This window comes from Spermophilus citellus, assembly GCF_964194105.1.
Source record: "Spermophilus citellus genome assembly, chromosome: 10".
In the NCBI taxonomy this organism is placed as follows: domain Eukaryota; kingdom Metazoa; phylum Chordata; class Mammalia; order Rodentia; family Sciuridae; genus Spermophilus; species Spermophilus citellus.
The window spans coordinates 2,500,823-2,518,654 of record NC_138197.1 but is presented as its reverse complement, the minus strand read 5'-3'; the positions used below and the strand labels follow the sequence as shown (position 1 = coordinate 2,518,654).

Sequence of the window (17,832 nt, the reverse complement as noted above, 5' to 3'; positions counted from 1 at the left end):
ACACACACACACACACAGATGTTGAATTCAACAGCTTGTTTTTTTTTATTGGTTGTTCAAAACATTACAAAGCTCATGATATATCATCTTTCATACATTTGAGTCAATTGGGTTATGAACTCCCATTTTTACCCCACATACAAATTGCAGAATCACATCGGTTACACAGTCACGTTTTTACATAATGGCATATTAGTGACTGTTGTATTCTGCTACCTTTCCTATCCCCTACTATCCCCCTCCCCTCCCCTCCCATCTTCCCTCTCTACCTCATCTGCTGTTGTTCAATTCTCTCCCTTGTTTCCCCCCCTTTCCCCTCACAACTTCTTATATGTAATTTTGTGTAACATTGAGGGTCTCCTACCATTTCCATATGCTTTCCCTTCTCTCTCCCTTTCTCTCCCCCCACTCGTCTCTGTTTAATGTTAATCTTTTCCTCATGCTCCTCCTCCCTCTTCTGTTCTTAGTTGCTCTCTTTATATCAAAGAAGACATTTGGCATTTGTTTTTTAAGGATTGGCTAGCTTCACTTAGCATAATCTGTTCTAATGCCATCCATTTCCCTGCAAATTCTATGATTTTGTCATTTTTTAGTGCAGCGTAATACTCCATTGTGTATAGATGCCACATTTTTTTTTTATCCATTCATCTATTGAAGGGCATCTAGGTTGGTTCCACAGTCTAGCTATTGTGAATTGTGCCGCTATGCTTGTTTTAAAATAACATGGAAACTTTATTATATTCCTTTTGGGCTTCATGATTGCCCCATTACATGTTGCATTTTTGCATACTTGCTGAGATTATTGCTTTTCTTTAGTTCCAGATGTTGAAGTAAAAGGAGAGTATTCTAGCTATTATCTCTTGGTACAAGGTAATGGCAGTAGAAGATGTAAAGCCACAATGCTTCACTCGGCCAACCAGATAAATGGCTCCTTTGCCCTCACTTTAATTCATGGAAAGATGAAAACAAAGACGGAAGAAGCCAAATTGAGTAAGTGTTAACCTAAGTAGAAAAAAAAATTCTACATTTGTTTGTATGTAAATAGTCTTGTGATTTTAAGTAGAAGAAATATTAGATATTTAATGACCTTATTTTCCTTAAACTCTTTCACTATTTACTTTTTGTTTCACTACATTTTTACAATTTTTTTTTTTAAAGAGAGAGTGAGAGAGGAGAGAGAGAGAGAGAGAGAGAGAGAGAGAGAATTTTTTTTTTAATATTATTTTTTAGTTCTCGGCGGACACAACATCTTTGTTGGCATGTGGTGCTGAGGATCGAACCCGGGCCGCACGCATGCCAGGCGAGCGCGCTACCGCTTGAGCCACATCCCCAGCCCACATTTTTACAATTTAAAGTGAAGAGAACTCATTCCTTTTACAATATGCATACTAAAATTTAGTAGATCAGTCTTCAATCAACTAAAAAATGTTTTTACTTTAAACACATATTATTTTTTATAATTTATTTTATTTTTTATTTTCATTTGCTTTCTCTCAGGCCTTTTCTGGTTTTTGCCCTTCTTCTTTTTTTTTCCCCCAAGTTCTATATTTTGGTTACCTGATAACTATATAACAGACTACCTTAAATTTAGCAAGAAGATATTATATTATCTCTCATGGTCTGGTGTGTTAAGTGGGTTCAGCTGTATGCTTTTGAGTTTCCACATATGATTATAGTTACATACAGCTGGGGCTTCAGTCATTTGAGGATCCCACAGGAATTGCTGTCTAGGATAGCTTCTTTATCCCCATGTTTGGTACTTGGACTAGGATGGATGGTTTTCTCTCCATGTTCCCTTCTCCACAGGCTGCTTGGGCTTCCTTATAGCATCAGGTTCTCAGAATAGTCTGACTTCTTATATGGTTGCTGACTTGTCTTAGAGAAATTGTTCTAAGAAACTGCCAGGTCTTCTGTGACCTAGCATAGAAGACATTCAGTGACACTTTTACCACTGGATTTGTGATTATGTAACAATTTTGGTAATTACCAACCATAAGGAAAGAAAAGACTCCCGTGGCGTGGAGAATAACATTATCAGTGTGCCAACCACCAGGAATAGGAATAAGGAATGTAAATGCTTCTGCCCACTTTATCCTGAGCTACTGTTTAGGTCCTCCATGCTCTGTTAATCAGTTTGTCTTAGTCTGTGAGATAGGACATGCTTATATAAGTTATATGAAGTGGGTATATTATTTACCAGTAGGCAGTACAGGATAGAAGAAGCCTAGTATCTCCTGTGAGGTGGTCCCTCAAGGCTTAAGAAAGCTGCCTGGGGTAGTTGGAGTCTTTTACCACAGCTGAGGGACCCTGAAAGGCAACAGACCCTGGGGTATGTACTTCAAGGCCCATATGACTCACTGGGCTAAACACTGAAGGGCATCTCCTTGTAGGAAGGAGGGGAACAAAGCCTGAGCTGTCTTGAACACTAACTTCCTCCCTATCTCAGGATAGTACATTCCTAGCATGTTCCACAGTTTTTTGAGGACTATTGGCAGGAAGATAAGGGGAAGAGATTGGGTCAGCCCAGACTACCCTGGAACCATCACGCATAGGTGGAGCCCAGATTCATTGTGGAAAGGACTGCACAAGGAGGAATAACAGGGTGTAGTTTGTTATAGGAAGGATTGGACATGCTATCTTCAGAGACTAGGGACGATATTTCATCTATTTTATGAGTAGGCAGAAGAAAATAATGATATAGGAATTCTACTCTGGTTCCTAAAGTCTCCCAAAGAATTAAGAATCGGTTCAAAGTTTAAAATGCAAAACTATCTAGTATACTTGTTTTCTCCTGCTTAATTGTTACTTTGAAATATGTAAGATCAAGAGAGTGATTAGCTTTTTTAAAAAATCAGTTTTAGGAACTGAATATTAATTAATAGAATATCTTCAGTGTTGATTCTTTTCTGTTTCCCAGGCTTCCCTTTTGACTTATTATCACTTCCATGTTTTTCTGAGGAACAAGTTGTACAGAGAGAGAAACAGTTAGCTAACGTGCAAGTTTTGGCTTTGAAAGAATGCCTGAGTAAGTATCAAATTTTACTTTTTTATTCTACTGTAAGAATGTTGATTTGTTTAGACATAAGCTTTCTATATTTGCACACTTGTTTTAAATACTTTGTCTTTTAGGTATGACACACATTTATAAAACTATTCTTTATGTAGACGATGTAGAATAGAAGAGGTATGCAACTTTAATTTTAATCAGATTCAGAAAGTTTCTACTATTTGTACATAACTGTTAATAGTTTAAAAATATTTTGCTGAGTAAATTTTGTATTTTAAATTTGGTTTTAACTATATATTAGAAAAGATACCAAAGTTTATTATCCTAGTTAATATATATATATAATAACTTTTATATATTTTTGAAACAGAATAGAGACTACAAGTAGAAGAAAATGTAATTCCAGAGAAATTAATAAGTTAATCTGAGAATGGATTCTGACTTTAATCATGACTCTCAAAAATAACTAAGCAAATTTCAGACACTGAATGAAGTTGGTGTTACAGATTTTCCTTAATCAGGAAATTAACATTTTTTCATGAATCTTAATTTAAGAGTTTTCTTCTATTATTGTTAACTTGGTTATCAGTATTTTTTATAAATACTAAGCATGCATTTTTGCCTAATATGAACTTATTTTAAGAAAATCATTGATATATAATTTCTAAGAAATTCATTAAAATCATAAGACTGCCTTAATTACACATAGAACAATATTAGAATTATGTATTTTATGAAATCAAATTATCATTATTTTATTTAAAACATTTTTAAAACATCTTATATTCAGTAGCCTGTTTGTTCAATAGAAGATAATTTTAAAGTATTTAGTTTCAATTATTTATGTAAGGATTTCAAACCTTTTCAGTTGTATAAAGCCAGGGTAATTGTAAATTGATTATTTTTTTAACCAAGAAAATGATGTTTGTTCAAGGAAAACATAATTAGAAAGGCAAATAAGTTTCCATAAAAGGTAGTAGGTGCTAAAATCTAGAAAAAAATATATATTGAAATAACAGTTTGTGATGGTAAAATGTGTATTTCAGACATCAGCTGGCAGTGTTGTTCACTTCTTGACTTTGTTCTGTTGCTGCCAGGCCCTCTTCAGGTGCTGATTTTCTTGCCATAACCCTCCTGCAGCTTTTTATACTCAGCCTTTTCAGCATCTCTGCTCTTATATCTTCATCTCTCTTCCTCAACTCTCCCAACTGGGAACGCTAAGAGTGACCACCCCTCCTTTGAAGATGGAGAAGAGCGAATACAGGAGGGCCAGCCCTCCTGGATGGGGAAGGGAAATACCAACTTCTAGAGCTGGGTTGTTGCCTAGGGGTGTGAGTGAAAGCTCCCAGATGGGAGAGCAGTTGGGGACCGGGGTATGGAAGTGCTAAACAGATGTGCAGGTATAAGGGTGCCACAGCACTAGGCAGAGGACAGGTGCAGGACCTACAATTGAAGAAAGCCTTAGAGCTAGTAGCTGCTGGAGAAGCCAACTCTGGAAGTATCTATGAAATGGCCAGTTTGCAATCTGAAGCATTAAATCTTGGTTCAGATTAATGATCCACTTAATCCACATAGGATGAAAATACTGAATAAATCCCTTCAATACCCAGAAAGTTAATATTGCATTAAAACGTTGGTAACAAAAGTAACAAAGATGCATCTGTATAGAATTCCTGTATTTTAAAATAAGGCAGAGAAAAATGACAGCAAAACAATTTCTAGTGTAAGCATGACATGTCTGATTATCAACTTCAGTGATTTTCAAATATGTGAAATGTGAACAGAAAAGTGTTTAAACATATAATTAATTCACTTATACTTATGAAATCTAAAGAATGCAATGGAAACAGCTTTCTTTGAAAAAAATCTAGAGTTTAATATTGATTCAGAAATTGTAGACTTTGCAGAAAAACAAAACTTGTTCAGAAAGATTTCTTCATATTAAACAAACAGAAATAAACATCACTGTTTTTTTCAATATTTTTCAGACTAGTATTAATAAAAAAATAAAAAACTAAACAAAAACAGCTGGAAAAGTTTCCACAAAGGTGCATTCAGCAATGATACTACTAAAGCACATTTTTTTAATAGTACAAAACTCAAATAAAATTCTGTTAGAGCTTAATTTTAAAAAATAAATTCTAATTTATTTTACTTGTGAATTATGTCTAATACTATGTTATGAGAAGTTGTGATATAAAACATAATTTTAGCCAGTCACAGCCTTGTACAGCTATAGTCCCAGCCACTTGGAAGGCTGAGGCAGGAGGATCACGAGTTCAAAGAAAGCCTCAGCAAAAGCAAATCAGTGAGAACCTGTCTCTAAATAAAATACAAAATAGAGCTGGGGATGTGGCTCAGTGGCTGAGTGTCTCTATAAGTTCAATCCCTGGTACCCCCTCTAAGACAAAAAAACAAAAAAAACTTATAATTTTATAATTTATATTTTACCTTATATTTTTATAATTTATAACTTTTTGTACATGGAAGGATATTTAATACTACCTTGTTTTAGTGATTCTTCAAGAAAAATTTAAGACTGCTTAAATAGTTTTATTAAATAAGAAACTGTTCAGTATGATGCAAAATAAATATAAAAACAATATTATAATTTTGCTCCAATATTACAGTCATAACTCTGAGCTTCTCACATCTTTTTAAAATTTACAGAACCCATTATAAACCTGATTGGTGCTCATTCTGCTGATACTTGTAGATATTCTACATTTCACTTTAATAATTACTATGTTTTTAGGAATAAGGCATTCTTTGATCACTCATTCAGATTTTATTAGTTTTCTCCCAGATATTTCCTTTTCAAATATATATAGACTCATTTATGTAGAGATTATTTTTGTCTATGTAAATTATCCTGCTTGTAATTCTGTTAAACTTCATGTATTTTCCCTGTTTCTCAGTCATTATGGTCAATATGAATTCTTACCATGATCTCTAAATTGTAATATTATTGATAGTTTTAATAAGTAGAGGTGAGGCTTGTACTTTGAGTAATTTTTTTGTTGTTGTTTTCGAATGACTTTCAGCAGATTGTGCAGAAAGTAAAAAACCTTTTATTTCTCACTTAGAAGATGTAATAGAAACAATATATTATAACTCTTTACCAAACTAATATTCTTGACTATAGAAACCCGTGTTAATTTTCAAATCTGGAAGGACCTGCCAATATCCATGTTGGTGAAGTGGGTTTTTATGGAGGTGTATATCATAAAGCTGAGGCTCTAAAGTGGAGCCTTGAGACTGGTTGCTTCTTTCCCTGGACTGCCTTGCCTTGTTAACATTCTCACCTTGCTTACTGTGTGTAGTGTGCTTTAACCCTCTGTGTCTAAGGGCACAGCATGGTACTTTACAGGCAGTAGGTTCTTGATGTTTGTTGAATTGAATTCTCTGTGGATTTATAGGTTACCATTTTATTATGGAAGAAAATTTTACTAGTTTGGAAGTGTTTAAAGGTGAAATATTTTTTTAATCAAAGTAATACATAAGTACAATTAGAAAAATTCAGATGATACTGAAAAATTTTAAATGGAAAATGGCAGTTCCTTCCCTATCCCTCCTTATCTTTCAACCTCTGTATCCATATGTATTTATCCTCTGTCCTTCCATCTGGTTCTCCTGACATTTTTTTTTTTTCTGTTTTCTGAACAGTGGATGTATGCTTCTGTTTCTTGATTTCAGGCATTCTTCACTGAAAGGCAACACTTAACTATGGTTGATAAAGATTTAGTGTTTCCATATCACTTTCACTTCTTCTTACAGTGACCCTTTCAGTGAAGTCCTAATTTTTTCCAAATCAGTGGTTAGTTTAACATTAGTATAACTATATAAATAAGTTTACTGCTGAGCCATGTAATTCATGATGATGATCAAATCACCTGTGTTAGTCAGCTTTGCATTGCTGTGACAAATAAACCTGACAGGAACAATTCAGAGGAGGAAAAATTTACTTTGGCTCCTGGTTTTAGAGATTGAGTTCATGGTTGGCTCACTCTGTTGCTCTGGGCCCATGGTGAGGCAGCTTACCATAGCAGAAGGTCATAGCAGAAGAAAGTTGCTCAGCTCAAGGCATCCAGAAAGCAGAGAAACCTTGAGCACTAGGAGTCAGAGATAATATAATCTCCAAGGACATGCCCCCAGTGACCTGTTTTCCTCTAGCTACACCCTTCCTGCTCAAGCCACCACCCATTAATCCATTCAAATAACCAAACCATCCAAGTGGATTAATTCACTCATCATGTTATAGCTCTCATAATCTAATAATTTCACCACTGAGCATTCTTGCATTGTCTCATATGAGCTTTGGGGGGACACCTCATATCTAAACCATAGCATCACCTTACTTTTAATTTGATTACTCTTGTGTACAGACAAAATATTATGTTTTTCTATAGGTTCCAACATTTCTGCCACACTTTTAACATTAGCCTTCATTGTTGATCAAACACACCAGTTCTTTTTTATTTTTGTATGTTTTTTGGGAGCGTTTCATATTTTCCTCAACTCTGGACTGCTTACTTAAAATCTTTTGACAGCTTGGAGATTTCTTTTTTGGATTTTTTTTCAACTACTTTTTTTCTCCCTTAGATTATTTTCTTGTTCTGTAGAGGCATGTCTTCTGGGAACTTCTTGAGTAAAAGTTCATGATGTGCAAAAATTTTAATTCTTGCATTTCTGAAAGTATCTTGGCTTGATTTATAATTCATTTAGAATTTGAGGTTGAAAATCATTTACCCTAATTTTGAAGACATTGCTTCATTACAAACTGCTTTCCTGTATTCTTGTTGAAAAATCAAATACCATTCTGACTCTTTGTAGTCTTCTTTAGATCTCCCCAACCCACCTCCATCAACACCCATTCCTGAAAACTTTGTGTGGAAGCTTTGTTCTGAATCATGGTTTATCTCCCACCATCTACCCCTCTCCCATTTATTTTATTTTTAAAAAATATTTTTTAATAATTATTTTTTAGTTTTAGGTGGACACAGTATCTTTATTTTATTTCTATGTTGTGCTGAGGATCGAACCCAGTGCCTCTTTATGCTAGACACTCACAATACCACTGAGCCACAACCCATCCCCAACCCCTCTCCCATTTATTGAGCTGTGTGCTTGATGGGTCCATTTCAACAGAAGATTTACATCCTTCAGTCTGATAATTTTTATTAATTTATCTCTTTAAAAATTTTCTTTCAGTTTCTTTTTTTTCTCTCTAGAACTCTTATTAATTATATACCAACTTATCTGAACTTAATTTTTATTACTGTTTCCGTATCATCTTTTAATTCTGGTTTCCGAGGGACATCTTCTGTTTCATTTTACAGCTCTTTTATGGAGGTTAAATTTTTTTAGCTCTCATTTGCTTAATTGTAGAAGTCCTTTCTTATTCATTCATTGTTCTTTTATCAAAGCAAGTACTTGTTCCAGTATCTGATCTATGAGAATATTAATTAGCATGACATTTCTTTTGTTCTCTGCAACATTTTTTTTCCCTGTAGAGCTCCTTTTTTTCTCTTTGTTTGCTTTAAATCTCTCTTTCATATTGGATTTCCATGTTTAGTTTGAGGGATCCCAATAATACTTTCTTCCTCTCCCAAAGTTGGAGCCAATATAGAAAAAAATGAAACATACAGATGTAGATAACTTATAGGTGAAAATGATATGGTAATTTGGAATCATGGCCAGGAATCCTTTCTTATATATACATCCAAACTCAAACTTGAATAGCTCTCGGCTAGGCAACTACAGACCAGACCTGCAAGGGAAGTGTTTTAGTCAGCTTTTGAGTCATTGTGATGCAATATACCTAACCATGAACAAGAAGAGGAGGAAAAGTTTATTTTGTTTCACGGTTTCAGAGGTTTAGTCCACAGCCAACTTCATAGCTCTGGGCCAGAGGTAAGATAGAATATCATGGCAGAAGGGCATGGCAGAGGAAAGCAGCTCAGGATATGGCAGTAAGGAAGCAGAGACAAAATATAAACCAGGGACAAAATATAAATCTCAAAGTCAAGCTGCCTCCTTCCTGGCCTACCTCCTGCAGCCACACCCTACCTGTTACTACCTAGTTAATCTGAATCAGTGGACTGACTGATCTACTGATTAGGTTTCAACTTTCATAATCATTTTACCTGAATTTTCTTGTGTTGTCTCACATATGAGCTTCTGGGGGGGACACCTCATATCCAAACCATAATAGGAAGGTACTTTGCCATACTATACAGAGTATGAATCCTAAAAACCAGTGAGCAGAAAAGAAAAGAAAAGAAGGGTTTATTAAAACATGCCTGGTTCATGATTTACTCATTGGATGATGGAGGCAGAAGGGAGCTGAATGTTTTACTTAGTTCTTACATGTATAAACATGGGGCCTGGGAAATGGAGAGCCCCTCTCCCCTCAACACTTTTCCTTAGATGTCTGATGATTCTTTTCTATCATGCTGTCTTAAATTTCACTTTATTGGCCTATGTCTAATGTAGTCTCCGGCAAAATTCACTAGAGAGTGAAAATTGCCCAATCTGTCCCTACACCAATATTAGTATCTGGACCTTTTTTCTCTGAGAGTGTTCAGTTTTTCTAAGGTGATCCTTTAACTTTCTAGTGGGGTAGTAAAGCTACTAGCATCAGGGCTCAGAGTCTAACCTTTCAGAGCTATATAGACTTTCATTATGTCTTATATTCTATAGTCTGGGACAAAAAAGAAAAAAGGAAAGCAGCCAGATGCACTGGTGCAAGCCTATAATCCCAGAGACTCAGCAGGCTGAGGCAAAGCATTTCAAGTTCAAAACTAGTCTCAGCAACTTTGCAAAGCCTTAAGCAACTTAGTGAGACCTTGTTCCAAAATTTTTTTTAAAAGGGGGACCAGGGAGGTCGCTAAGTGGTTAAGCACCATTGTACCAAAAATGAAAGCAGAGTTGCCTGGCTCTGAGTGCTGGAGGATCAACTTGGGGATCTGTCTGACTACTCCCTATATACCCAGTCCTACTGCAGGCACACCTCACCACCATCTGCCTCATACTCCTTGGTGGTGCCTCTTTGCAGAAACCCAAGGTCATACCTCTTCTGCTGTGCTGACTCAGTTATCATTCCACTGTCATTTCTGTCTTCCAAATTTGTGGAGAAATATCATTTTTTTAATCATTTTTTTTTCTTTTATTTTCCCATTGTATTCCTTTGTTATATGTTTTTAGGTTTGGAAAGGTCAAGATATTGAAGGGCCAAGCTCCCATATTTAACTGAAGGTCAACAAGTTTTATTTTCACATAAATACTGACATAAGGCCATTTTTAATGCTTTGCAATATTTCTAAAACTTTTGTAAACTTGGGGCTGGGGATGTGGCTCAAGCGGTAGCGCGCTCGCCTGGCATGCGTGCGACCTGGGTTCGATCCTCAGCACCACATACCAACAAAGATGTTGTGTCCGCCGAGAACTAAAAAATAAATATTAAAAATTCATTCTCTCTCTCTCTCTCTCTCTCTCTCTCTCTCTCTCTCTCTCTCTCTCTCCCCTCTCTCACTCTCTCTTTAAAAAAAAAAAAAAAAACTTTTGTAAACTTGCCTTTACTGTTTTATCAATTTTTGGTGTTAACAAATTATGCTTGTTCTCTTTATCTCATAGAACTAGGAATTCTACCATTGTCTGCAAATAAGAGTAAGATGAAAGGGTGGTTTATTGGAGAAATTTGCTTGTTTGAGTTTTGAAGATGTTTTTCATCTTGTATGTATATGGACTTGTATGTATATGGGCACCAGAGAGACTTGAAAAAAAGTCATGGTTAATTATATTGATTTGTCTTGCAGAAAGGAGAAAGTTGGCAAAGCAGCCTGAAGCAATTTCTGCTGATGAATTTAAAAGTCTGTTAGTACTCACAAGGGAACGCTTTTTACATCATTTTGATGCTCTTATTCCTAAAATAGTTGTAAGACCAACTGACAAAATTAAAACCTCCAATATGTTAAATGGTAAGTTCTTTGTTATACTTTATTCTTTCTCTGTGTGTGTGGTGTCTACAGTAGCTATTATTTCTTATTATAACTTAAAAGATGTATTGGTCAAGTCAAAATGTATTTTATAAATTTAAATAATGATATATATTTATACATTTATGTACATATGACTTAACTATACTAAACCTTTTGGTAACATCTTTTATTGAGCCGAGGGAGAAGCATTATTAGATGATCCTTGTTAGTTTTACTGAACTGCTAAAATCCTGTAATAGGATTTCTGTTAAGCTATATTGTCAGAAAGTGAAGAAAGTAAAATCTACACATTAACTTTAACAGAGGTAAAACTTCACATGTTATAATACTTCATGTTTTCCATTCATTAGGGCTGGAATAGTCACCAAACTTCACTGAAGGAGCACCGACCTCCTTCTATGTTTAACTGGATTTCTGTCTGTTTTCCCGGATTCTGTTGTGATGAATTTGAATACAGTGAAACCTTTCAGTATCTAGAAAGAAAGCATTTGAAGATATCTTGACAGAATGTTAAATATAGAAGACATTTTTGTTTGTATTCTGAGAAAATCATTTTGATTACTTTGGTTAATGAGAAAATGATCACAGAATCAAGTTAGCAATAATGTTTGTTGAGTGCCTTATCTGTTTAATATCGTGAAGGTGCACAAAGAAGTGAAAATGCAGAAAATCTTGAAAAACAGGATTGCAATTAATTGGAAAGCTAGATATAGAAACAGCATATAGTGCTATGTTGAAAAGCAGATTCTATCAGGGTTCAAATATTAGATTTGTCACTTGTTTGCTGAATGTCTTTGGATAAATTATTTCACCTCTATACCTTTGTTTCCTCATGATTAAAATGGGAATAATAATATAGCCCACTCTCTAGGGTTCTTATGGGGATTAAATGACTTGATTCCTATAAAACACTTAGAACACAGTAGGTGCCAAAAAAGTATTAGTGTCATTTGTATTGTCATTGTACCATATCAGTACCAAACTTAAATATTGGTGCAAAGTAATCGGAAAGGTGCTGGAGACATTATTAATGGAGGATGTGTTGAATAAATAAGAGCATGGCTTCACGGCTGCGACGTGGGCTTTGGAGCAAGCTGAATGGTTGAGTGAGCTTGGCACTGGCCCTGCTGTGTGACTGTGGGCATGTTTCCTAACCTCTTTGAGCTTCATTTTCTTTGTCTTTAAATTAGAAGATTAAATTAATTATTTGTGAGTTGCTTAGGAAGTTACTAGTGTGAACTAAATGCTATATATGTGTTGGTTGAGTGAGTCAGTGTGACTGACTGTAATCATGCAAGATTTGTTAGGAGTTCAAGGACTCAATGGAGAATTCTATGTACAGAGAGAAGAGAAAATAGAATTTTCTAAGGAGAAGCAGCAGCATACCAGTCATGGACGTAAGAAAAGGGAAACTGAGAGAAGTTGACTAACCAGAGTATTTACAAAGGAGCTAGGTAAGGGTTGAAAGTTAGGAGATGTGAGAAGTAATTGCTAGGGCTTTTAAAATAAGTTTAGGGCAATGTATCTTAAAGTTATCTGTACAGAATCAAGTGCTAGGACATTCTTAACACTGAGCTATAGGAGTGCCCATCCTTAATAGGAGTCAGATTATATCACTCCTTTGCTCAGACCTTTCTGATGGCTTCCAGTTGCTGGGAATGTCTTGCCCTTAATATGGCCCATAAAATCCTGAAATCATATCTGGCGTCATGCTCATTCTAGCCTTCCAGTGTCCCATCCGTTTCCTGCCTACCACAGACTTCTTCTATTCCTTAGACATGTTACATTATTGCTTTCCACCTACACAGAGTCCTGTGCTGTAGCCTTTTCCCCCAGCTTTTCCCTGATTAACTGATAGTCATTCTTTAGATGTCTATTTAAATGTAATTTTCTCATAGAGATTTTTCTGGACCTTGTTAATTTGTTTCCTGATATATTCACTCCCTATATTTTTCCTTCAAACTATTTATCATGTTTTAACATTGTCTCATTTATAGGTTACTATTAATATTTATCTTCTTTCTGAACTGTTCTCTGAGGGTAAAGAATGTGCCTATTATGTTCTCTCTAGTATCCCCTGAGCCTGACGGAGTAGGAGCTCCCGCAAATACTTGAACAAATGCAAGAAACACTAAAGGTTTCAGAACCTCAAGTGAAATTTGACAGACTATTCATTTGAACATAACTTGTAGTGTTCTTGTAGCTTTGATTTGAATGATTCCACATGTAAACTATATTACATGTAGAAACAGTAAGGCCAATAATCATGTTTCATATTCTGACCCATTATTGCAACTATGCACATTAGAAGTTATTTGCAGTTGGTAGGGTTACTTAATCTGCTCATTGTTTTAAAAAACTCTAGCATGTGTAACAAGTGACGTCATTAAGTTGAAAATACCTTATTCTAACTATCTTGTTTACTGTTTTCATGAAGTTGCTAAAGATTTTCACAGAGCCAAATGTGATGCCTCAACTCATAATATAATGACTCTGTCCTTTACCTGGGACCATTGGGGCATGTGAAAGCACTACCTAAAAGAATTCACTAGGTAATTATGTGAGATAATACATTTATTGTTTCAAACAGTCTATATAATTCTGGCTTTATCAGACAGATTATATCAATTATACTATAACCTTTCTCTGTGATTCATTCATATTTGGGCATATAAGATTACCATGGTTTGTATTCATTAACTGCATATTGTTATCAGTGTCATTACTTTGTGTTCACTGTGATTTTTTATTTTGTAGGGCAGTTTCCCATATTTCCATTTTGTATTGATTCTATTTCTTTGTTTCTTCTGTAAAATAAGATACTTTTTTTTTTTTAAAAGTCATTGATTTCTCAGAGATCTTTTTTTTTTTTTTTTTAAGAGAGAGTGAGAGAGGAGAGAGAGAGAATTTTTAATATTTATTTTTTAGTTGGCGGACACAACATCTTTGTTGGTATGTGGTGCTGAGGATCGAACCCGGGCCGCACGCATGCCAGGCGAGCGTGCTACCGCTTCTCAGAGATCTTTTTGGTACTCTTTGGTTATTGGTGTGGCATGTGATAGCCCTATCACATAAATAAAACACTGTATTTTATTTTACTGTAAGAATTATATAAGTCGTTCCTCAAAAGACATGATGTTTATGAATGTTTGTCCACCCATTCTTTAATATTTAGCCTGTCATTTATATTTATTAGATTGTATTTTCCAAGTTAATAATTAATTGTATTGTAATATTTAGGGACAATTTAATGACTATTTTTTAAAGATGGCTTGCATTATTTTATGAACTCAGCATGCAACTGTACAGAACTGCTATTGATTTTCATTCTTTATACTTTCAGTGGAAAGCCATGTCTCCATTAAGAAGTATGTTATTTCATTATTGTGCTCCTTGCTCTATAAAATAGTATTTTACCTTTTATTTATAAACAGAAAATGGTGTATTTATATGGTGTTTGTGAGTGCATTCCAATATAGATGTTGAAAATGTTTTACACATTCAAGCTTAAATAGTTTTATAAGTAAAACGAAAAGTATTCAGTTGGTTTCCATTTTCATTTCTTAAAATTTGTTTAAAATTATCCATACTGAATCATCATTTTATGATTTCTCCCAAATATAAAATGAATATATTTGTTATCATTGATGGTTAAACACCTAATGTCCAATGCATTCCATTCCATTTATTAGAATAATGTATAATATTTAAAAATAGAAGCAGATAGTTTAAAATCAAAAAAAAAAAAAATAGTAAGTAATTTTGCCAGTGTTAAAGTAGTTTGGATGCACTTATATTTCTGATGAGAACAGAAGCTGAACCTCTAGGTTTTCTTAGAGTCTTGATGCAGTTCAGTGCAGCAAATTAGCTAGAAAGACAAATACACTTTTTACCTATATTTTATAAGTAGGAAAATAGCATTCACTATTAGCAATTTGAGGATGTATATGTTAAGGCATGTTATATTAACAGATAAGCAAGAATTATTTCTGAGTAACCTTTACCTGAGAATATCAAAAATTATTTGTTATTTTATTATTGTGCTTTTGAGAATAAGATAATCTCTTTTTAAAGATAAGGAATTTTTTAGTTTATTTGTACTAAACCTGTATTTATTATGAAAATCTTGTAGTATATCTAATGTGTTCTTTACAGAGCTGCCTGTGAAGTTTCATTGAGAACTAATTTCACTAAAAATAGCAAAATTGTGTCTTTGTTCCATAAGCTAATAGTTCTAATTCAGTTTTATGAATCCTAGCTCGTAACTTTTGTTTTGAGGAAACATTTATTTTCATCTCTGGCAAACTTCAACAAACTTCTCATGGCATTTTCTACAGTTCAGGCCATCAGAGAGGTCTTTGATGAATGCCTAATGTAAGTACTCTAAAACTAACCCAGTCTGGCTTTATACATACACAGATTTATGTTTGCGTTAGTATATACATATGCATAAAAATGTGTGTATAGCAAAATTTATCCATGTATACATATGTGCATGTGTACAAATTTCAATATGGTGATACTTTTTAGTATTTATGTGTACTTCTTTCTCTTTAGCTGCCTGTCCAGTAAAATCTGATTCTTCAAATCTAATGGAAGCCAGTTCTCTGGAATGGCCAGAAAGATATGTTCTTCACAACTTAGAAACTTTTGAAAAAGCTAAGCAAAAAATGAGGTAATATTTGAGTTCATAGTAAAGCATGTCTAGCTTATTATTTTTAAATGGACTTTTTCTTTTTATTTTTATTTTTTTTAGTTATAGATGGAAACAATACCTTTATTTAATTTATTTGTGTGGTACTGAGGATTGAACCCAGTGCCTCACCCCAGCCTCAACTTTTTCTTAATGCTTTAATATTTTTATGACATATAAATACTTTATAGTTTCATTATAAAAGAATACATGTGCTGGGCTCAGTGGCACATACTTGTAATCCCAGTGGCTCCAGAGACTGAGGCAGGAGGATACATGAGTTTAAAGCCAGCCTCAGCAACTTATTGAGACCCTAAGCAACTCTATGAGACCCTGTCTCTAAATAAAATACAAAAAGGAGTGGGGTCATGGCTTGGTGATTAAGTGACCCTGAGTTTATTCCCTGGTACCAAAAAAATTAGAAATAATCAAATAAAAATAAAAGAATACATGCTTTCCATAAATAGATAATCAACAGAGTAATAAATCAATTCAAAGGGAAATGTTGTTCTTCCTCTGCCTTTTATTTGTACTTTTCAGGATTATATAACCACAGTGAGCATTTTGATATGTAGCTTTCCAGACCATCTTCTGTAAACACTTAAATATGAATATATAAGAAAAATTTAATACAGGAACATTGAAACAAAAGTAAAATGAAGGGAAAATGAAGTAGAAGTACTCTCTTCATTTGAGCCACTTCTTTAGCTGTTCCATTTATGTTCACATAGTACTACTGACTCCTGGAGGCAGGGAGAGCTCTCACTTAAAGTGCACCCTGGTGGATAAATGGGTGAAGCACATTTGCTTGTAGAGGACCAAATAGGTTATCATACAGAGTTTGGACTTCATTATAAATACATTGGTTAGCTTTTGGAAGATTTTATACCAAAAACTGGTGGGATTTGATTTTGTAAAAAATTGGCTCTTTTGTGGCAAACTGATTTCAGGAGGGAAAGAGTAGAGGCAGAAAGATCTGTAAGATGCCTCTTTTTATTTGCAGGTTGAGAGATAACTGATCTCAAACTAGGGTAGTGATGAACAAATTTGTGATATATTTTGATGGTAAGCTAGTAAATAAAAACTTCCTATGATGGATTGGTTGTAGAGAGTAAAAGAGAAGCATTCATGATAATTTAGTTTTCTAGCTTTAACAGTACAGGGTAGTGTTCTTATATATAAGGTGGGAGAGACAGATGGGGAGTTAGGGTAAGGACAGATTTGGAGAAAAAAAATCAGTGCTTTGGGGATGCTAAATTTGATCTATGAATTATCCAAATGGAAATGTCAGGTGGACTGGAAGAGGGATTTAAACTCAGTTTGAAGTTATCATTAAACTCAGGGTCACTACAATAGTAGATGAGGTCAATTGATGAGACCATGAGGAAAAAAGAGATAGGGCCTAAGACCATTCCCTGAGGATCTCTGGTGTTTACAGTTTAGGGAAAAGATGACTGAGAAAGAAGAGTGGGAAAAGAACAGATTATTCAATTTCTTGCCCACCAATTTTAGATGATATCTTTTCATTTCCCACAAAGATAAAGTTAATGTACCAATTTTTCTTCCCTTTTTATCCTTCTTATTTATTTGTAGTGGATAATTCTTCTCTTTTTAAAAAATATTTATTTTTTAGTTGGACACAATATCTTTATTTATTTATTTTCATGTGGTGCTGAGGATCGAACCCAGGGCCTCACACATGCTGGGTGAGTGCTCTACCACTGAGCCACAACTCCAGCCCTAATTCTTCTCATTTTATAGCTATTTTTCTTTCTCCTCTCTGACTTCCCATTCTAACCTGGCCAGACCCCTTTTACCTACACAGCTGTTACCATGGAATTTCTTTTGATCATTTTCCTAGATAAGTTTCTTATTACTTTGGATCTCATATCTTACCAGATCAGCTTTTGTTCCTTGATAGATATTTGATTCTGTCCCTAAAACTTTTAATTTTTTTTTTTATTTAGGGTTTTGAAATATGAGACAATAGTAAGGAATGTTTTGGTCTCAAGATTTGTCTTTTTTAGCTCTGAGAAGTATTCTATCATTTCTTCAGAATGTTCTTCATTTTCTTCTTATTCTTCTTTCTCTGAAATACCTGTTTTAATTAATGTTAAATTTACTGGATCATT

General features: G+C 34.5%; 1 protein-coding gene across 1 annotated transcript in view; it reads left to right on the top strand.

Annotated features, from left to right (window-relative positions):
- The window catches only part of LOC308659060 (mdm2-binding protein-like), a gene marked incomplete at both ends in the record, with an annotated part of 50,458 nt that overhangs the window by 28,549 nt on the left and 4,077 nt on the right, over positions 1-17,832 (top strand). Inside the window, 4 exons of the mRNA XM_081312056.1 lie at positions 817-990; positions 2,918-3,025; positions 10,825-10,986; positions 15,565-15,682. Coding sequence (XP_081168182.1) covers positions 817-990; positions 2,918-3,025; positions 10,825-10,986; positions 15,565-15,682 — 562 coding nt within the window. The remainder of the gene's footprint in view (positions 1-816; positions 991-2,917; positions 3,026-10,824; positions 10,987-15,564; positions 15,683-17,832) is intronic.